This window comes from Thamnophis sirtalis, unplaced genomic scaffold, assembly GCF_051295495.1.
Source record: "Thamnophis sirtalis isolate CommonGarterSnake01/CBP01778 unplaced genomic scaffold, rThaSir2_p1.2 scaffold_12, whole genome shotgun sequence".
In the NCBI taxonomy this organism is placed as follows: Eukaryota; Metazoa; Chordata; class Lepidosauria; order Squamata; family Natricidae; genus Thamnophis; species Thamnophis sirtalis.
In genome coordinates this window covers 59,794,578-59,817,380 of record NW_028261392.1, presented here as the reverse complement: position 1 = coordinate 59,817,380, position 22,803 = coordinate 59,794,578, and the positions used below count along the sequence as shown (strand labels likewise).

The 22,803-nt window shown below is 43.3% G+C and overlaps 1 protein-coding gene and 1 long non-coding RNA gene across 5 annotated transcripts in view; one reads left to right on the top strand and one right to left on the bottom strand.

Annotated features, from left to right (window-relative positions):
• Positions 1 to 22,803, top strand: part of LOC148043371 (uncharacterized) — a 481,921-nt gene that overhangs the window by 147,373 nt on the left and 311,745 nt on the right. The gene's annotated exons all lie outside the window — the stretch shown is intronic.
• Positions 3,330 to 22,803, bottom strand: part of RASAL2 (RAS protein activator like 2) — a 269,272-nt gene continuing 249,798 nt past the window's right edge. For 2 of the 4 annotated variants that reach the window (XM_087726825.1, XM_087726823.1), the window contains exons 15-18: positions 12,175 to 12,309; positions 10,802 to 11,004; positions 8,724 to 8,811; positions 3,330 to 5,389 (exon numbers count right to left, since the gene is read on the bottom strand). In XM_087726825.1, coding sequence (XP_087582951.1) covers positions 5,225 to 5,389; positions 8,724 to 8,811; positions 10,802 to 11,004; positions 12,175 to 12,309 — 591 coding nt within the window. In that variant the 3' untranslated portion in view covers positions 3,330 to 5,224. The remainder of the gene's footprint in view (positions 5,390 to 8,723; positions 8,812 to 10,801; positions 11,005 to 12,174; positions 12,310 to 22,803) is intronic. The other 2 variants (XM_087726824.1, XM_087726826.1) reach the window with 1 other exon arrangement.

The window sequence follows — 22,803 nt, the reverse complement described above, 5'->3', positions numbered from 1 at the left end:
AGTTCCAGGCACATCTGGAGGGGAGTTGACCAATGGCTCCAAGCAGCCATCTGAGAGGGATTTGATGTAAGCACAGCTGCAGCAGGACAGCCCTGAGGTGGGGAAAACTCGTAGCTTCAGCCAATCAGTGATGAGGAAGAGGAACTGCCTTCTACACCTGATCCAAGAACGGTTCACCGACAAAAGTGCGCCGACAAAACCGTGGGGAGAAATCGCACCGACGAATGAGCGCAGAAGCGTGCCGACAACAGCGCGCCGACAGAAGCGCGCTCTAAACCTAACCCCAACCCTTACCTTAACCGTAATCACGCTTCTGTCAGCGCGCCTTTGTGGGTGCGCTGTCGACGTCGCGGTTTTATTGCTGCGGTTTTGTTGGGCGCGCATTTGTCGGGTCACGCCCAGAGAGAATGTCTCTCTCTGGACTGTCATTTGTTTCAACTCACTAACAGAAGGAACAGGATTTCCTTTCATTTATATGACTCTCCTGGAATCGTCCCTCAAGATCCTCCCAATACAGCAACGGTCTGCAAGCAGTTTTAGAATTTATTTTTTAAAACGGACGATAAGGCATGCCTTTCATTTCTTAATTTATGAGATTATTAGCTAAAAGACGCTCTCTTTAGTCACAGCCTGTAACTCCTTTTTGAAGCTCTGTGTCATTTTAAATACTTTATTGTTAAAGGACAAGCAAGGGAAAAGGTTGCCGCTGGTCACAAGTGAAAAGAAGGAAGTAATAGCAATAGCAATAGCAGTTAGACTTATATACCGCTTCATAGGGCTTTCAGCCCTCTCTAAGCGGTTTACAGAGTCAGCATATCGCCCCCAACAATCTGAGTCCTCATTTCACCCACCTCGGAAGGATGGAAGGCTGAGTCAACCTTGAGCCGGTGAGATTAGAACCGCTGAACTGCAGATAACAGTCAGCTGAAGTGGCCTGCAGTACTGCACCCTAACCACTGCGCTACACTTGGAAGTGTATGAAGTATATTATAATTTTGATGGAGAAGTGTAAGGATATAAAGTTGTGGTTTTATTACACTACTTTTGAAATAATCTGTTGCTCTGGATTGTTTCGTTGTGGGTTGTTGAAAGTCCCCGATTTTTATGAACTCTGGCTAGAAAAAGCAAAAAGCAAATAAAAAATAAACTTTTTGAGCACTAGAGGGAGCTTCGAATCTTTCATAAGTCTTTACAGAGAATAACGTACTTTGCAAATCAAATCAGTATTAAATATTAAAGTATCAAAGAGGTGAAATTAGGTGTGGAAAATTATCAAACCCAATCACTTCTGGTGAAAAAATGGCCAACTGAATACATGTCTTTTTCTTTCCTTTTCCCTCTTTATGCCATACATTTTTTCTTGGCCCTCTCCTGTCTTCCTAGTTTTTCCTTACTTTTTTGAATTTTTCTTCGTATTTTATATTTTGATAAACCAATAAAAAAAAGTTTCAAAAGAAGCTATGGTAAATTTTCTACAAGCTGTTTACAGTAACAGTTTGTTAACAGAGGGCTTTGGAATTTTAATCTTGTCTCGTTTTCATTGTTAATGATAATATTTATTATTTTTATATATTATCCTTATCACTTTTGTTTTTCCTGTTAACTATTTGGTTACTTTGTTCAGTTTGCCGATTAAATGAGAACACTGAAGTCTAATCCCTTGAATGCCGTGCTACTGGGGAAGGTTCAATATACATTTTCCTGCTTAACACTCTCTGGATCACCACAAAATATTCTGTATCTCAAGGCTGTCCTCCCCTGACCACAAGTAAAGAGTTTCTCTTCTGTCTTTATCAAGAGGAAGAGTGAAATACTAGCCATTGAGAGGGAAACAATTGGCTTTAAGGGTAGTTTATGGTCCATTGTGCAAGAAAGGAGTAAGGTAGTTGCAGATAAGGAGAGCGACAGCTGAACAGTGGTGTCAAACCTGACTCTACTACATAGTTGCACTTGCTTTCACTCGCAGTGTGACATATAGTGATAGGAGGGTGGTGGTGAATTCCTAAGCGGGGGGGGGTTTCTACAGGGCGGGGCATAACCTTTTCCTAGGGGGTCACAGCAACACTTGTAATAACAACACAAATAATTCATACACCATTCGAAAGCCCATCAAAAACTGAGTTTATTGACACGATTTAATAGTCAGTATGACCACCATTAGCCCTTCGAACAGCATTCAAACGAGGTGGATAAGAACACAACAAATCTTCAAACAGTTCCGTTCGATTTTCCAGATTTTTCAACACAGTTTCCAAATTCATTCTCAAAGTTTCAACCGAAACAAATTTAACATTTAATAGCTCATTCAATTCAGTTTTTTATGGGCTTTAAAATGAGGTGTCGCGGAAGTTGTAAACTGCTGTCGATCTTGCTGTGACCCCCTAGGAAAAGGTTATGCCCCGCCCTCTGGAAAATCTGGAAAATCGAACGGAACTGTTTGAAGATTTGTTGTGTTCTTATCCACCTCGTTTGAATGCTGTTCGAAGGGCTAATGGTGGTCATACTGACTATTAAATCGTGTCAATAAACTCAGTTTTTGATGGGCTTTCGAATGGTGTATGAATTATTTGTGTTGTTATTACAAGTGTTGCTGTGACCCCCTAGGAAAAGGTTATGCCCCGCCCTGTACAGAATGCAAGAGTTCCTTCTGTTGCCAGCAAGTCGTTATCCATCAAGGACAAGTTATGAAGATGATGTGAGCAGCAAAGACAGTCTTTCCCAAAACAAAAGAACTGAACTCAATTGGTAAACTATGAACTGGTGGGTGGCCCGGAGAGGAAATTGTGGTTTTAGCTACAGGGGTTTTTCTAGGAAAATCCCAGAACTGACTTTGTTTCTGCTATACCTAGATGGAGTTTTTTTTTAATAAAGCTACTCTCTTGGTAATTATAAAGAGCTGAAAGTTTCTTTTGTTAAATGTGCCAAATGGGACAGTCCGGTGGGATCACAGTAGTGCCTACCTGGATCCCAACGGAAGACCAACGTTGTGGACAACAAGCAAAGAATCGGAGAAGAAGAAGAAGCTGGAGGAGTCTCTGGCTCATGAAGCCCCCGGACCAGGGCAGGGGCGCAGCTGAAGTCTCTTTAAATGGCCCAATGGGACGGCTGACAAGTGGCTTGGTGAACAGGGTTCACCGACAAATGCGTGCTCGACAAAAACGCCGCGACAAAACAACGAAGACAAAAATCTTCGCTGTCTTCGCCCACAGAAGCGCGCCGATAAATGCGCGCTGACGAAAGCGCGCCATCAACAAACAACATAATACAAGGTAATAACCCTTACCCTTACCCCAACCTTAACCCTAATCGCGCTTCTGTGGGCGCGCTTTTGTCTTCGCTGTTTTGTTGCGGCATTTTTGTCAGCGCGCTTTTGACGAGCGCGCATTTGACGGGTCACGGGTGAACGGGCTGTATGCCACACAGGGATTAACATTTTAAATTCCCTTCTGTTAAGTGAGCTTTATTTTTGTTCTGTAAGGACATAATTTCTGTACAGTTACTTTTTCTGTGTTAAAGCAGTATCTAGATACCTGTGCGAACTGTTCAGGACAAGCTTACAGTCCTTTTTAAAAATCATCACAAAGACTCTTTACAGTGAGAAAGGAAGTAGAACTTCTGATTTTGCTCTGAGGAAGATGAAAAAGGAGTAAATTGCCTCTCCATGTAAGAAGGTTGCCTACCATGCCAAAGAGGCACCCAGGTTAATATGGGAATGAAAAGCCAAATCACCAAGAGGAAAGTGTGGGCTGGGAGAAGGAGTGGGCAGGGTTCATTCTCCACTGCAAGATGTCAACAGGTGCCGACATAATTACAAATGCAGGAGACAAAGAAAACGGCCCTCGATAAGAAATGTGTACACCAGTGGTGGGATTCAGCCGGTTCGCACCTATTCGGGAGAACCGGTTGGTAACTTTCTAAGCAGTTCAGAGAACCGATTGTTGGAAGAAATCTCATTTTGGTTTTTCCCCACTTTACAGGGCTAATCCTGTAAGGAAGGCAGGAAGGAAACATTCTGGTGTTGTTTCTAGCCTCATCTTTATTGCCCTGCTTACAGAAACTGCCTCTCCGGTTAACCCTTATTGCATTGTAACAGCCAAGGCGAAGCGCCCATCGACCTGAGTGACCGTGAGTTGGCCACGCCCACCCAGTCACATGACCACCGAGCCCCACCTACCCAGATGGTCATTAGGGCAGAGAACCGGTTGTTAAATTATTTGAATCCCACCACTAGTGTACACTGTCATTTCTGACAGCTAGGAAATGCCAGGGAGATAATGGATGCGTTGCGTGATGCCGTTGTCTTGTCCCACAGGAAGTGAAATGTTTTTGGTAAAGACTCTTGAATAGTATTCCTTTTCTCACCTGCTCCGGTCTCATTGCTGGAATGGAAGGCAGGGGGAGGTAGTGCATTTCAGATAAAACTCCTTGTTCTTGGTCTATGTAAACAGCTGACTAATAACATCTAAATTTAAAAACAATCTAAATGGTCAAAAAAAAACTGTTTATAGAAGGAATTAGGAAAAACCAACCAACTAACAAAAAAACCCTAAATAGCAGCGATCAGGTCAGCCACATGCCTATCATTCCCCCAAATAACATATTTTTTAAAAAAATGTTCAGAATTTGTTTATCTTTTAAAACTTTTCATTAGATTTTTACGCATTTCTTGTTTTTTTTCAAACCTTTGATTTTTTTAAAAAAAATCAATATCCGTTTTTCAATTCACTTTTTAAAAACTTTTTTGATCCCTGACTTGCATTAAACAGTCTTTTTTCTGTGTGCTTACCGAGTCAGAAAACTATTGATGCCTGCTCTGCCCTGTGTTACCACGACATGTTGCTGCCGTGGCCGAGAGTTAGTGCAAAGAGGCGGGTTGAAAAACTAGCAAACTGAAATGTGGAAATGTAAATTAACCAGCTGCGATGTTGCAAGGAAGCCCAGGTGGGTTGTTAGCGCATGTCATTTATATGGCTGTGGCAAGCAGTCCAGTTTTCCCTGAAATTTTCTGCTTTTTAAAAGCAGGGATTTTTGAAGATTTTTTGAAGAACACCAGGCTAGGAGTGAGCAAGGGGAATGAAAGATGTCAATTCGTTTGGTGGGACGACTTGCAGTTAGCAGCTGCTGTTCCTAAATTCTCCATTCTCTGTGATGGGAAGGATTAACTAGGCTTGGAGTGGGCAAGGGGAATGGAAGATGGCAATTCGTTTGGTGGGGCAACTTGAAATTAGCAGCTGCTGTTCCTAAATTCCCCATTCTCTGTGATGGAAAGCCTAGGGGGATTAGTAGGAGAGACGCTGCTCCGGGCCTGCATGCCGTAGTGTTCCTTCACTTGAGTCAGAGCACTCATCAATCTTGTGTTGGCTGAATCCAGAGAGAGGATCCTTTTCTCCTGCAAGAACAACAGAAAACAACACCAAACGAGATCACATTTGTCTATGTTCACCACAACCGACAGGACTTCACTGGATTTGAAGCAGTGAAGGTACAATCAAATTACTTCTTCTTCTAAGAGTTTTTCCTAGCCCACCAGCCAAATGCAACACGCTTGCCTCTTTCAGGTGGGAGTTGCCAATTTATACATGTACACATGGATCACACAGAAATACTGTGACAGAACCCGGAAGACCACAGAACAGAGGTGGGCTCCTACCAGTTCGTACCAGTTCAGTAGAACCGGTTCGTCAAATCTACCGAACCGGTTAGAAGAGGTTCCACCAGTGGACCCGGAAAGCAGGCAACACCTACAGAAGAGGTTCCAAAATTTTTGAAACCCACCACTGGTCCTTGGATATGATTATTCTACACTATCATGCTCCTATTTATAAAACTCAATGCCTCTGTGAAAGGTAAGGATGACTACTGCGTTTGTGGATTCCACAAAGCTTCTCTGTAAGATAGAATAGAATGAATGAGCTGGAAGGGACCTTGGAGGTCTTCTAGTCCAGCCCCCTGCTTAAGCAGGAGAACCTATTTCATTTCATTTATTAAATTTATAGGCCACCCAATCCCAGAGGACTCCGGGCGGCTTACAACGAAAGAAGAAAAAAGAAAAGCAAAATAAAAGAATAATTTAAAATTCACAACACACATACGTTCTAATCGGGGCTGGACCTTAACACTAAGGTCAACAGCCCCAGGCCTGCCGGAACAGCCAGGTTTTAACGGCTTTCCTGCAGGCCATGAGAGTGGGTAAGGTCCGGACCTCTGTGGGTAGCTGATTCCACAGGTTGGAGCAGCCACAGAGAAGGCTCTCCTCGGGGGCCCGCCAGCCGACACTGTCCGGCTGACGGTATCCGAAGGAGGCCCACCCTGCGGGATCTTATCGGCCGTTGGGAGGTGTGTGGCAGTAGGCGGTCTCGCAGATAGGCTGGTCCTAAGCCATGAAGGGCTTTAAAGGTAATAACCAACACCTTGAATTGCGTCCGGAGACCAATTGGCAGCCAGTGCAGCTCGCGGAGGACAGGTGTAATATGGGAGTATCTCGGTACACCCAATATCGCTCGCGCGGCTGCATTCTGGACTAGCTGTAGTCTCCGAACGCTTTTCATATAACCTATACTATTTTAGATAGGTGACTGTCTAATCTCTTCTCAAAAACATCCAGTGATGGAGCACTCATGATTTCTGGAGGCAATCTGTTCCACTGATTAACTGTCCTCATTGTTAGGAAGTTTTCCCCTTAATTCCACGTTGCTTCTCTCTGATTAATTTCCAACCATAGTTTCTTGTCCTGCCCTCTGGTGCTTTGGAGAATAATTTGACCCCCTATTCTTTGTGGCAGCCCCTCAAATACGGGGAATTTTGTCTGGGTTTTTTGTTTTTCACTCATGTTGAAATAGTCTTATCACAAAGCCTTCCGCCAGATTCTACCCTGCTCTGAATGAATCGAACAGCTTGACGATAACCCACGTGGGCCTAGTTCTCAGCAACCATATGGAACATCATTCATAAATAACTAAGGAACAGAAATTATGCTTCTATCAATTCAGTGAGCTGGGGAAATTTGCTTTCAATTTAGCCACTGCCTTTATTCAATCTCCAGCAGTGCCTATTGTAAATCCTGTGGCATTATTCCCCACTTAAAACCAGCTTTTTAAACAAAATCTAAAGATTTGTTTTTCTTCTCTTGATAAAATTGGGCTGAAAAGGGAAAAAAAAATCCTGCTCCTGAATAACTCACCAGGAGAACATTTATATTCATCAATGAATACTAAGCAAATACTTATAAATATGAATTATAACCAAAGTAATATCAGTACATTTTAGTGGATGGAATGCCATGGGGTGAGATAGTTTGGTATAAAAGTTAAGGCACCAGGCTAGAAACTGGGCATCTGTGAGTTCTAGTCCTACTTTAGGCACAAAGCTGGGTGACTTGGGACAATCCCTCTCTCATCCCTACGAAGCAATCAATGGCAAACAACTTCTGAAATCTTGCCAAGAAAACTGCAGGAATCAACATTGACTCGAAGGAACAGTAATAACAACAACAAATCTATGGAAATTTTACAAAAGTAGCTTAGAGCACTTTCTAGCTCTTTCATCTTGGTATATTTAGGAAAATGTGACTGACCCTAATATCGATCAGTGTTACAAGTAGGAGATGATTCCATAGGCAAAGGGTATTTTTCATGTGCTGGTCTCATAAGAGTAGCATAAAGGAAACATCAAATTTGTTTTGTGTTTTAAGTCCTATTTTGTCCTGTTTTGTTTTATTTTACGACGGGCAATTAAAAACTGCAATTCAAAGCATTATGCGTTGGTCAGCGTGACCCGTAAAAAACGCGCTCGACTAAACTGCGCCCGACTAAACCGTGTCGCTGACGTCATCAACAGGGCGACAACAGCCAGCGCGGAGAAAGAAAGGCGCTTTAAATAGCGCTTTGAAAGCAAGCCAATTCAACTTAAGGTAAGGGTTAGGTTTAGGGTTAGGTTAAGGGTTAGGGTTAGGTTTAGGGTTAGGTTAAGGGTTAGGTTTAGGTTAAGGGTTAGGTTAAGGGTTAGGGTTAGGGTTGGGTTAAGGGTTAGGTTAAGGGTTAGGGTTAGGTTTAGGGTTAGGTTAAGGGTTAGGATTAGGTTTAGGTTTAGGGTTAGGTTAAGGATTAGGTTTAGGGTTAGGTTAAGGGTTAGGGTTAGGTTTAGGGTTAGGTTAAGGGTTAGGTTTAGGTTAAGGGTTAGGTTAAGGGTTAGGTTAAGGGTTAGGATTAGGTTTAGGGTTAGGTTAAGGATTAGGTTTAGGGTTAGGTTTAGGGTTAGGTTAAGGGTTAGGGAGGTTTAGGTTAAGGGTTAGGGTTAGGTTTAGGGTTAGGTTAAGGGTTAGGTTTAGGATTAGGTTTAGGATTAGGTTTAGGATTAGGTTTAGGGGGGTTAGGTTTAGGGGTTAATTTTAGGTTTAGGGTTTACAGCATGCTTCTGTCTCCGCGCTGTTGTCGCCCTGTTGATGACGTCAGCGACGCGGTTTAGTCGAGCGCGGTTTTGTCGGTGAACCGTTGGTCAGAATTCTGGAACCGTGGCTTTCAACATATGAAACTTTCAGTATCTGGGTGATAAGACACTTTGATCCATTATGTACTGGGCTAAGAGAAAAGTCATCTTGAACCACAAAGATGCTTCCTCTAAAAACATGACTCAGAGCCTTAATTTCCGAATAAAGAACAACAAAAAGATAAGGAATGGAAAAGGGGTAATAACAATACAGATATGAAAAAAACACGGTTCCTTACCTGTGCCTCGATTATTTTCTGCTTAGCATCAATAGTCGCCTGCATTTCTGCGTGGTCTTTCTTTAGCTCCTCTTCCACAGCCATTAATCTACAAGAAAGGAAAGAAAGAATTTGGAGACTAATCTTTCTAGATATCTGGAGCGTCACAAAAGAAAACAAGACAAAACATTGGCTTAGTAAAGACGCTAAAGATGAAAAGATTCCATCTGCTGTTTTATTCCTTGAGCAAGCATTTCAGTGAATAAGCTCCAAATTGTTTGAGTGGGTGCTACAAGGAAATTGGGACGCCTACACCAGCCCAAATATCATCGTCTACAGGAATTGGCATTTCAATTTCCAGAATTCCCAGTTTATATGTCTAAAACAAGGGTAGTCAACCTTTTTATACCTACCGCCCACTTTTGTTAGTAGTAAAAAATTTTAACCACCCACCGGTTCCACAGTAATGGTGATTTATAAAGTAGGGAAGTCAATTAAATTTTAAAAAGGAAAAGGCTTCATGTTGTGGCCCAGCAGGAGCCGTTGGAGCTGCCACCAGACTCCGACAGCGAGGGGCACTATGAGTCGGCCCAGGAGGACCCTGGACGGGGTTCCGACTCTGAGACTGGTTGGCCACCAGGTGGCGCCTGAGCCTTGGATCAGTGGGGAGGAGACAAGGGAGAGTGATCCAGAAACCAACAGTGAGTTGTTCTGGGATGCACGCCGTCGAAGAGCTACTCAGCGCCAAGAACAACTACGTAATTACAGGAGGTAATTACGCTCAGCTGATGGTCATTAGGCTCCGCTCCAGACTATAAAAAAGACTGCTTGTGCCATACTCTTCTTGCAGAAATCAACTCTTTGACTAAAGAGAAACTAACTTGGCAGGCTGGATTGCTGCCAGAGTTTGTCTGAATTGCTGCCAAGGTTTGTCGGCCTTGTTGCCAAGGTCCTTATCTGTTTGTTTACTTGGCTTTCAGCCACCGAGATTCTGGTCTTGTTATTAAAGGACATTCTCATTAAGCGTGTCTCGGCTTTTGTTACTGGACGGAGGAGGGGGTCAGAGCACTTCAGTATCGGACAAAACCCTTACCGCCCACCATGAAAGGGTTCCACCACAAAATCGCGGAGGACAAAATCGCGCTGGACGAAAGCGCGCATTTGACGTCATCACAGCGCGACGAAAACATCGCGCTGTGATCGAAAAATGTAAAAATAAAGCTAAAACCTTCCCCTAACCCCCCCAAACCTAACCCTAAACCTAACCCTAACCCTTAACCTAACCCTAAATCTAACCCTAAACCTAACCGTTAACGTAACGAAAAACCTAACGCTAACCCTTAACCTAACGCTAAACCTAATGCTAACGCTCTAAACCTGACCCTAACCCTTAACCTAACCCTAACCCTTAACCTAACCCTTACCTTTATGTGAATCGGCTTGCTTTAATTTTAATTTTATTTCAATTTTTAATTTTTTTCATCGCGCTGTGATGACGTCACATGCGCGCTTTCGTCAAGCACGATTTTGTCCTCCACGCTTTTGACGGGTCACGCCATGAAAGCTGGAACGCCCACTGGTAGGGACCAGGTTGACTACCACTGGTCTAAAATAACTTGGCCTAAATTGTATTGCAGTGAAATGGAATATAAATGACCCAGGCTTTGAACTCAGGCTGCCTATTCATGTGATGCATTCTAACAATCGTGGCACGACATAACCGCAAACGTCAAAAGCGCGCCGACAAAACCGCGATGTCAAAAGCGTGCCGACAACAGCGCGCCGACAACAGCGCGCCGACAGAAGCGCGATTTAAGTTAAGGTAAGGTTTAGGGTTAGGTTTAGGGTTAGGTTTAGGGTTAGGTTACAGCGCGCTTCTGTCAGAACGCTGTTGTCGGCACGCTTCAGTGCTCATTCGTCTCCGCGGTTTTGACGGCGCGGTTTTGTCACCGCGGTTTAGTCACACACGCTTTTGTCATACGCGCATTTGTGGTGGAACCTCTAACAATATCAAATAACAGTATGAATTTGGACTTAAGAGCAACCTGCTTATTGGAAATAGAGAGGATTTCCTTTCTATCTTCAACCCCCCCCCTAACCTGCTGATGATGCTCTTCATCTGGCTGTCCTTCTCCTCCTGCTGCTTTCGCAGACGCTCCTTGCTGTCTTCCATCAGTGATCTATGCTCTAAAATGAGTTTCTGCATTTGTTGCTCCTGCACGAGGAGACGCTGCTCGTACTCCTCCAACCGGCGACTCGATGCCTTCAGGCGATCCTTGAGCTTGACAATCTCTTGCTGATACTGAAGAACGGGAGGAAGGGAGATAATGTTTTTTCATTATTGATTCATTCATGAGCCAGTTTCCAGGGCTCAAGGCAGCACAACAGAACTAATATAAAGCCATTGCTAGAACCTTTGAATTCTTCCATTTCTCTCTAAATAAGAAAACATCAACAAAAACAAAACAATTGAAGCCAGCACCACGAGAAAGAGACAATTGAAAGCCCTAAATAAATTATAATTTCATTTCAGAAACACGTAACTCTTTTCATATATGGAACTGGTATTTCAAACAGGTCCTACACTGATATAGGTGTATTACCAGCTTCCCCCTAAGCATGTTGGACTCAAGTTGTAAGGAGCCGAGGTGGCGCAGTGGTTAAATGCAGCATTGCAGGCTACTTCAGCTGACTGCAGTTCTGCAGTTCGGCTGTTCAAATCTTACCGGCTCAAAGGTTGACTCAGCCTTCCATCCTTCCCAGGTGGGTGAAATGAGGACCCGGATTGTGGGGGGCACTATGCCGACTCTGTAAACCGCTTAGAGAGGGCTGAAAGCCCTATGAAGCGGTATATAAGTCTAACTGCTATTGCTATTATGAAGGACTTTATTAACATGTGAAAACACTGAAATGAATCTAGAAACATACAGGCAAACATGGCCAGTATGAAGAAATGAGTTCAGACAGATTGACTCATTGTCACTAAACTATGCAGCCCCCCCCCTTATTTTTTAGCTGGAGCTTCTGAGTTGACTTCCAAGAACAATACAGGAGGAAATCTTGAAGGATGTGACAGCGTGGATTAGTTTTTTTTTTAGTAGCCTGAGTAACCAAGAACGGGTCCAGCAAGAAAAGCAAGAGAAGCAGCCACATACTGCTTTTACAAGAGCTCGAATTAAAAATAAACTCTTTTACAAACTTTTTAAAAAGGAAAACGAATCCCAAAGAATAGGAAAATTAGTTCAATGGTTTTGAAAGTAGCCGTCTTAAAGATTCCTGATTTACCTGGCTGCAACTTCTAGACCCCCAATTATCTGACCTAGCTTCCAAGCCCTGACAAAAAGAGAATAGCAACGTCCAGATGTTTGATAACCGATGTAAAGAGCTGTGCAACTTTAAAACCGATGACCTCTGCCCGTTATCTTTTTCGGTGACTTCTGATAGATGTGGCTAGAACCTAGATAACTGTTACCTTTTCTGTGTGATTGGCTTCATCTGGGTTCTGCTCTGCCTCTTCCTCCACTTGCTCATACTGTCCATTGTTTAGGACCCAAGCAGCAGTCCTTTCCACAGGTGACATAGTGGCAGAATCTACAGGCGACTGGATCTGCAGGTAGAATGATATGGATCTCAAATGCATTTAAATTCCAGAATTGGTTTTTTATTATCTTTATGTTTGTTCCAGGTATTGTCAATTTTCAAAATGACTCTGACAGAGGCATTTTTTGTTTTGTTTCTCAGCTGCCACACAGATGTGGGGGAGGATAGGAATGCTATTCTATGGGGTGCTAGACATAACACAGGAAGAGGCTGGTAGAGTTCCAAGGTCATCTCAACAAGTGCTGGGCAAGAAAGAGGGGAGGGCTGAAGAGTCTGCCATTTAGCCAGTTGGACTATGTGATTTGGGACACTTGGGGGGGGGGAGAGAACTATTTACTCTTTTAATTATACTGAACCACGGGAAATATTTAGAGTTGACTTCACACTTGAATGTGCCAATATGACGCACCCAATATAGAACCTTTGAGAAGAGTTCCAGTTTCAGAGTTCTGACTTGGTTGGGATCATTACTCGGAACCATGACATCAAGTCAGCTCTACTAAACCAACCCTCCGTGTCCTGAGCCCCAGCCGCCTGCCCGGGAAGATGGGTAAGACTCAGGGAAGATGGTGGAGAGGGTGAAGGACAGATGCCAGCTGGAGCCATTGGTGGAGACTATGACCCCTGTGACCCAACTATCCCTCATCTGTTGGAGCCCATGTTTACTTGCAGTAGCCCGACTTGTTAGTCTGCCTTCTCAGCTGGCTGAAGTGGAAAGACTGGAGGGTGGCCATGGCAAACCCCTGGGGGTCTTGGACTGTACCAATGGGCTTACCCCCCGAGCCCTGGTTGCTACTCTGGCTATTGGGCGCCTCTACCTCTGCTGGTGGACCCCCCCTCCAATTTGGAGTCAGACAAGATGGCCTTCTTCAACAACATAGACAAGCTGGCCTCCTTCCTGAATTAGGTACTGGCTCAATTAGATTGCTATGTCTTATCCTACCTAACCGGGAGGGTGATGGTGAATGCTGTAGTTGCTAACCTGGACGTGTAGGCTGCGGAGTGGGTGGAAAGCCTCTATGATGAGTTATCACCTGCACTCTATGACAGTGACAATGAGGTAGAAATCCGCCCCTTCACTATTCCCATTAGAATTGTAGTGCCCAAGTTGGCGTGACCCGACAAATGTGTGCATGACAAAAGCGTGCCGACAAAAGCGTGACGTCGAAATCGCGCCTACAACAGCACGCCGACAAAAGCACGATTACGGTTAAGGTAAGGGTTAGGTTAAGGGTTAAGGTTATTACGTTGTTTTCGTGTCGTTTGTTGAAGACGCGCTGTTGTCAGTGCGCTGTTGTGGGCGCGATTTCGATGTCACGGTTTTCTCGCCGCGGTTTTGTCAGCGCGCTTTTGTCATGCGCACATTTGTCGGTGAACCCCATGTTGGAAGTTGAGGAGAGGTTCAATGCCCTAATGGACTCAGGGTGCACTTGGTGTTTAATGAGCCTGCCGACTGTGTTGAAACTGGGAATCTAAGCAAAGTGGCTGTTCAGGGCCTCGAGATTCGAGCAGATCAATGGCTCGCTAATGGGGGGGGGATCCCGTTTATCCACATGACCAAATCAGTGCAGCTAGAAATGGGCCAGCACTGGGAGATGAATCAGTTTGTAATAGTCCCACAAATGACTCAAGCGGTGATCCTGGGACTGGCCTGGTTGGACAAGTGGGGCCCAAAGATATGGTGGGAAGGGGGAAACAGGAAGATACTGTAGGGAGAGGCCTTCTTTCTCCTCCGCATGACCAGGACATGCCATCCCTGCAGCAAAATGCAGGTGATAGCCTGAATACTCAAATGCAACATCAGAACAACCGCCAGGGACTCAGATCAGCTCCAGAGAGTACCAGGATCTGGTGGAGGTATTCAGGGAGAAGGAGTGTGATGAACTGCCTCCACACTGCCCTACAGACTGCACAATCAAAATCATACCAGGGGCAAAATTACCTAAGCCCGAAATGTACTCCATGACCCCTAGGAAGTTGAGGGAGTATATCGACAAGAACCTTGCCAGAGGCTTCATCCAACCAGCCAAATCCTGCGTGGACTTTAGAGGGATTAATAGAGTATGTGTGGAAAACGCGTAACCCTCCCTCTGATGAAAGACATTCCAGCACACCTGGCTAAGGGAAAGGTATTCACCAAACTAGACTCGAGAGAGGCATGTTATTGTGTCAGTATGAAAGAGGGGAATGAGTGGGAAATAGTATTCAACTGCCCGCTCAGAAGCTTCCAGTTCAAAGTGACACCGCTTCGGCTACAGGGAGCCCCTGCAATGTTTATGCAGTTGATTAATGAAGTGCTACACAAGCACCTATGTAAGGGGGTTCTAGTTTACTTGGATGACAGCCTGATCTTCATTGAGACAATGGAATAACACATCAAGCTAGTCTGCCAGGTCCTTAAGAGACTACTGGCAGTGAACCTATAGAGCCGAGGTGGCGCAGTGGTTAAATGCAGCACTGCAGGCTACTGCTAGATCAGCAGTTCAGCGGTTCAAATCTCACCGGCTCAGGGTTGACTCAGCCTTCCATCCTTCCGAGGTGGGTAAAATGAGGACCCGGATTGTTGGGGGCAATATGCTGACTCTCTGTAAACTGCTTAGAGAGGGCTGAAAGCCCTATGAAGCGGTATATAAGTCTACTGCTATTGCTATTAATGCTAAATTGTCCAAGTGCAAGTTCCACCAGACCCACCTGGACTACCTGGTTCACTGAGTATCAAGTGAGGGGATAGAAATGGACCCCACACAAGTGAAAGCCATCTTGAGGTGCCAACCCCCTTGTACCCGCAAGCAGCTACAGAGCTTTCTGGGGTTCACGAATTTCTATCGGCAGTTCATTCCTTTCATTCGCAAAAGTAGCCCTGCTGATCACAGACCTATTGAAGACAGGAAGTAGAACGGCTAAGCCCCAACAAGCCAGCCCTTCCAGTGGACTATGGAATGCCAGAACGTCCCCCACATTGTCAATAACGGTTCCACCACAAAACCGCGTTCGACTAAAGCGCGCTCGACGAAACCGCGTAGCTGACGTCATCGCAGCGCGACGAAAAAAGCACGCTGCGAACGCTAAAGCTAAAATTAACCCCTAAACCTAAACCTAACCCCCCTAAACCTAATCCTAAACCTAACCCTAAACCTAACCCTTAACCTAACCCTAAACCTAACCCTAACCCTAACCCTTAACCTAACCCTAAACCTAATCCTAATCCTAACCCTTAACCTAACCCTAACCCTTAACCTAACCCTAAACCTAACCCTAAACCTAACCCTTACCTTAACTTGAATCAGCTTGCTTTCAAAGCGCTATTTAAAGCGCCCTTCTTTCTCCGCGCTTGCTGTTGTCGCCCTGCTGATGATGTCAGTGACGCGGTTTAATCGGGCGCGCTTTAGTCGACGCGGTTTTGTTGTGCCACGCTTTCATGAATGCTCCAGTACCAGAGCAGCAAGGGGGAAGTGGCCAATGCAATAATCCCCCTCTCTCAGTAAGCAGCCCAGGTGATCATGAGGCGACGAGCCAGAAAACAGTAAGCCTAGTATTGAGTTGACCCAGAAGCTCAGAGCTGAGCTACATTCTGACCCCTGGTTCAAAGACCACCAGCAACTCCCAACCACCAGGAACAGGTTAGCATGGAAGGGGACCAGACTGTACGTCCCAAGTACTATACAAGTCCAAGTTCTGCAGAGAAGCCAGGATGCCAAACAAACTGGACACTTTGGGTTTTTGAAAACTCTACACCTGGCCAGGAGGCAGTTTTAGTGGCCAAAGATGAAAAAGGACATAGAGGGTTATGTTAAAATCTGTGTGACTTGCACAATGATGAAGAAGAGAACAGGTTGCTGCAACAAGTAGCTAAGCCAACCCGACCCTGGGAGGAAATCGTGATGGACTTCATAGTGGAACTCCCCGAGAGTGGCGGAAATATGATTATTTGGACAGTAATTGATCTATTTTCAATTATAGTCTGTCCCAGATTACCCTCAGCTCCAGAGATGGGTTCCTACCAGTTCGCACCTATTCGGTAGAACCGGTTGGTCAAATCTACTGAACCACTTAGAAGAGGTTCCACCAGTGGACCCAGAAAGCAGGCCACACCTACAGAAGAGGTTCCAAAAATTTTTGAAACCCACCACTGCTCAGCTCCCACAAGCTTGTGAAGCTGATTTTGAAGCACATCTACCACCTGTAAGGGGAATAATCTCAGATCAGGGGATTCAATTTATGCCCAAAATTTGGAAGGAAATTCGTACAGTTGATTGGTTCTATCCAAGGTCTTAGTTTGGATTTTCATCTGAACACCAATGATACAGCAGAACGAGCTAACACAATGGTGAAACAATACTTGAGATGTTTAGAAAACCGAAAGTGTTGCGGCGAGACCAGTTGGACCGAGGTGGCGCAGTGGTTAAATGCAGCACTGCAGGCTACTTCAGCTCACTGCAGTTCTGCAGTTCGGCTGTTCAAATCTCACCGGCTCAGGGTTGACTCAGCCTTCCATCCCTTCGAGGTGGGTAAAATGAGGACCCGGATTGTTGTTGGGGGCAATATGCTGACTCTGTAAACCGCTTAGAGAGGGCTGAAAGCCCTATGAAGCGGTATATAAGTCTAACTGCTATTGCTATTGCTATTGCTAAAATAGCGAGCTCTGCCAAGCATCACAAAAATCCAGCCGGACAAACTGCTGTCGGGAGGTCTTCAGATCAGAACTGTCCTGGAGGGACGGGGAAGAAGAAGAGACGTCTCAGACGACCGAGAGGAACCAGCAGTTCCTCGGTAGGTTGGAGAAAAGCTCTTAAAACTGGTAGCGGGGTGGCGGCCATAACGAAATGACCGCTACAAAGCTGGGGCATCCAGACTAAGCTATTTGTGCTGGAGCAGTGTTGGAACGGATTGTTGAAACCGGGCGGGTGATTGGCCAATTCACAGGTAAAAAGAAAATCTGATTTAGATCTTTAAAAAGGTCTCGGATGGGAATTAGCAGCTAACTGGCTTTCGGGGAATTTTTTTGAAGAAAAAGGAGGCAGTGGAAGTTAAAACACCAAAGCCTCAGAGGATTTTGTCTTCTGCAGTTTGGAAGTGAAGAAATTAATTAACAGAAAGAAAGAACCCGGGGGGGGGGGGGGGAAAGTCCTTTTTCTCCTTATTTTATTTTATTTTTTTGTGGATTTAAAGTGCTTTTGACAGCTATTGACAGTCAGTTGTTGGATTGTATTGCGGTTTGGAAAGAGCCATGTGCCGGCGAGCAGAAAGTATTACCGTGGCACGACAAAACCGTGGTCCACTAAAGCGCGCCTGATTAAAGCGCGTCGCTGACGTCATCAGCAGCGCGACAACAGCGACCGTGGAGAAAAAAGGGCGCTTTAAAAAGCGCTTTTAAAGCAAGCCGATTCACGTTAAGGTAAGGGTTAGGTTTAGGGTTAGGTTAAGGGTTAGATTTAGGGTTAGGTTAAGGGTTAGGTTAAGGGTTAGCGTTAGGTTTAGCGTTAGGTTAAGGGTTAGGTTTAGGGTTAGCGTTAGGTTTAGGGTTAGGTTAAGGGTTAGGGTTAGGTTTAGGGTTAGGTTAAGGGTTAGTGTTAGGTTTAGCGTTAGGTTAAGGGTTAGGTTTAGGGTTAGGTTAAGGGTTAGGTTTAGGGTTAGGTTTCGGGGGGTTAGGTTTAGGTTTAGGGGTTAATTTTAGGTTTAGCGCTCACAGCGTGCTTTTTTCGTCGCGCTGTGATGACGTCAGGTACGCGGTTTCGTCAAACGCGGTTTTGTGGTGGAACCAGTATTACACCAGCTAGTGAAAGAAAGAAAATAAAAGTGCAGCTGTGAAGTGTGACCTTGGCTACAGGAAAATATACTTTGAAACCATGAACATTGCTATGGAGTCTCTGTTTTTGTAACATTGCTTGGCTGCAATTGTTTATAGCTGTGGAAGGGGGAAAAAGACCTTCAACCTGGACTGGACTAATGCTAAAATTGAGCAATAGAATTTGGAATACCCTAAATTTGTAATTAAATGTGGTATAATCCAAAAAATTTTTAAATGTATTAAAATAGTTAAATTTGCATTATGGAGATTTGGATGTATGAGGAATTATTTGGGATGCTGAAAAGTGCGCGTGAAATGTTAATTGGTTAAAAAAAAAGATAGAAAATCTAAGTCAGCACATAGAGCAAGAAATAGAAGAAGAGGGAGAGGGGACAAATGATATGATATGATATATATATCCCTCTATCTACCTACCTACCTACTCTCCCTCCCTCCCTCCCTCCCTCCCTCCTTATCTACTGTATTTCTCTCTCTCTATTTCTCTCTCTCTATCCCTCTACCTAGCAACCTACCTACTCTCTCTCTCTCCCTACCTATCTACTGTATTTCTTTATCTATCTTTCTATTTCTCTCTCTCTATCCCTCTACCTACCTACCAACCTACACATACTCACTCTCTCCCTATCTACCTACTGTATTTCTCTCTCTCTTTATTTCTCTCTCTCTTTATTTCTCTCTATTTCTCTTTCTCTCCCTTACCTACCTACCTACCTACCTACCTACCTACCTACCTACCTACCTACCTACCTACCTACCTACCTACCTACTCTCTCTCTCTCTCCCTACCTACCTACTGTATTTCTCTCTCTTTCTCTCCCCCCCTCTCTCTATCTACCTACCTACTTTTTTAAAAAAATTGCCTCTTCAAAACCTTGGTGCATCTTATACTCTGGTGCATCTTATACTCCAAAAAACACAGTATTCACTCTGTCTTGAACCAATTTCACTAGCTTGGATGTAGCTGCCTCTAAACATATTCTTCTGTTGCTGAAATGCACATCTATATCAATTTATAGCAACTTCAGCATCTTTGAAGAAGAAAGTTTTAGAATATCCAAACATGAAGAGAGAGAAAGTTGTGTAAATATTATTTCCATATCTGGTCATACTTAAGATGCTCACCAGCACACAAAGGAACGAGGAATTGTAGCTTCACTATAGTTGGAATGTTGCTTTAATTTTGACAGTGATAGCCAAGCTGTCTTTGGCTGACCAAGGAGGTCTCTCTGTGCTTTAGGCAAGTACTGGTCCTTTGCAATAGGACCATCATATAGAGCAGTGTTTCTCAACCTTGGCAACTTGAAGATGTCCGGACTTCAACTCCCAGAATTCCCCAGCCAGCGAATGCTGGCTGGGGAATTCTGGGAGTTGAAGTCCGGACATCTTCAAGTTGCCAAGGTTGAGAAACACTGATATAGAGAGTTATATTTGGCCGAGATGTACATAGAAGAACACAGCTCCTAGACTGCATCACCACTGATGGTACGCTATTAATTGGAATCCTACATAAGTGACTATAACCAGCGACTGTATTCTTATCTCCTGCTGAAAGAAAACAGAAAATATGCAGTATCAGCTTCCTTGCTATCCAGGGAAGAGAACAGCTGATACTGCAGTCTATATGGATCACTTAGGAAGGCCATTTTTTTAAACCTGGAACTATTTCAAGGAATATGAGACTGCAGAGGGAACCATTTGCTACACTTGTGCAAATTTGGCTATTTCTGTTCACAATATAGGGTTAGGCAATCTTGTTCTGTCTAGATATTGGACTACAGCTCTCATGAATACATTACTATATTCCATGCATAGAAATATATATATATATCTCGATCAATACATTTTGTAGATGCCTGTGAAGCATCAAAAATATTCAGACACAGCTATAGTCAGTTTGAAGGGCATCCTGTTTTGCCCCAGAACCACAGAATTGATTTGGGATTCAGCCAAAACTGAAATGTCCTTTTTTCTTTCCCAAGGTGACTTTCAAAAACAAATTCTAAGGATTCAGTCTGCAGTGGGGGGAAAATAGACCAATTGATGTCCATTGTCTGTTGTTTACGTATCATTACTTTATTAATTTACTCTTCAATCCCTAGGATAGTTTTGCATGTTTATTATTATTATGGTTGGACTGAGAGTCAGCCAGATATTTAGACTGGAATGTGACATTTTTATCCACCTATTGAGTTCTTCCCAAAGACCTGGGATAGGCAGATGTTGTTCGATAATGCTACAGGTATCATTGCAGAACGTAAGCTGTTCCAATTAAAGTTGCCATTTGCATTGATTGATGGTGAGCTTGTCAATTTCAATGATGTTCAAATGTTTTGCAATTGTCTTGGGTTGCACTATTATTATTGATACCATCTTTGGTTTCTTTTTGCCATAGTTATTCTATTGGCTAGTCTTTGTATTTTGACATTTCCCACAGTTCTTTTTTTCTGCTATTCTGCTGTCTCCCGGTTCTGCAATGTTCGTCATCCAGATACTTTCGTCTTATCAACAATTGTTACATCCGGCGTGTTATGGGACATGTAGTTTTATTGTTATTTTTGAGGTTAGAAATAGGAACATATCCAGTACGGATACTGAACATATGCTACTTTCACACACTTCTACAAAAGCACTGTGATCACTGAAATGAGTAAATTGACATTTGAAATTAGAGAACAAGGAAGACGAGCAATTTTATAAGATATGGGACTTGTTTTATCAGTGGCTGGGGGGGGGGGGAAACTTGGAAATGAAAAATGTTTTACTCATGTTTTAACTGAAGGAGTTAAATGACAACACAATGATGCTGTGAAATAGACTAACAACGATACAATGAAAAACTGATACATCGATGAATTGAATACTTTAGAATTTTTTGTTTTAAAATGGATAAGGATAACAATGATTTTATCTATACTTGATAGAGGATTGGTGATATAATGTATAATCCTAAGGATATATTACAAGGATATCTTGTTGTTGATAAATAATTTTAATAAGGGAATAATTAAAAATTGGTATATATATGTAGTGACTATTTAGAATATTTTGTTGAAAAATGAAGGAATAAGATTCCTGTTTGAATGTATGATGTACAAGGACAATAATGAACATAAGCATACCTGATAGTTGATTGGTGGAATTATGCATAATTGAAAACAGTGACATACAAATATAAATGGTTGGTAATTTTTTTTTCATATTGAGATTTGTGATTATATAAAGGTATACTGTTATCCAATAGACAATTAAGAATGTAAGGGAATTAGGTTTATTTGGGGGAAAACAATAATACTAATTGTAATTGAACATATACTGTACAATGAAAGTGAGATATTTAGTTATACTAGATAAAAAATCTGTGATGGTAAATGTTGTTCGAGAACATGGATGCAACAACACTTGTAACCAAACGACATGCTGTATGTGATGATGGGGGTTTTTGTGTGTGTTTTTTGTTTTTCTTTTGTGTGTGTGTGTTTGTTTAATAAAAATAAAAATTTATATTAAAAAAAAAAGCACTGTGATCTCTATTTGGTCATATTTTGCTCATGAATAGACATTTTTATGTGAGACAAGTGTTCTTTAAAAATGAAAGATATTTTCACAACATCCTTCAAAAGGAAAAGCAAATGAATCAAGGACAATGTTTAAGCTGGATGGAAAATCATACATTCATCTATTCTTACCTACGGAAATATATTGTTTCCATCTCTGTAATTCTAATTAGAAATTTTAATTGTAATTTAAAAATGTGGTGCCAGTATTCATGGAAACATCCCTTGTGCTTGCAACATACCAAAGAGTTTTGGCAAGAATGGAATGAGCAAGTAGATTCAACCCACTGAAGTCAAGGGAGGGAAAATTGGCACCCTCGGAATCCCCAGGCTTTGACCGAGAGAACAATTAAACTGAACTCCAGGCAAAGGAACAGCATCGAGGGATGCCAAAGGATCTAATAACATCACAAACACCACCACAGCTGTTTGACGCAAGACTGTGCCGTTTTCAATAAGGAAACAGAAGGCAGCCCCATCAATTGAGATGGGGGGTCAAATTGCAAAAGGAGAACTCGTCTGGATTTACGTGGGGCCACCCAAAGGCATCAATCACAGCTAGAAGCTATTTTGCTTCTTTCCACCTAGCAACCAAGAACTCAGCTGCACAACTCTCTGCTTTCTTCAAGTAAGATCTTGTTTATTTGCCAGCATTTCCAGGAATATACCCTGAAGGCACAAATACTTCTCCCTGGAGGGTAATCATCTGAAAATGCCCTTTTAACCAACAAGGACTATGTAAGCATAGTAGCACACATGCATCTATGCGCAGATGTACATTATACCAGTAGCTGTTTCTAGATTTATGGATTAAAAGAAGAGTGCCTGGATTTCTTGGTATGTTATGCAAAATTCGTCAGTGCTGGTTTTCATGGTCAATTTCTTGGCCAAAATCATCCTGGTTGGTTGGTTTATTCGACTTGTATGCCGCCCTATTCCCGGAGGGACTCAGGGCGGCTGACAAACCAGAAGGGAAGCGTCACAATACAAAAAAGTAAAAAGACAAAAAACAAACAACAATACAAAACAATTTAAAAAGTCACAACACGCACAACAATTCGAGTAGGGGTGGAACTCAGGAGCCCCAGGCCTGCTGGAACAGCCAGGTCTTAACGGCGTTTCGGAAAGCCTGAAGGGT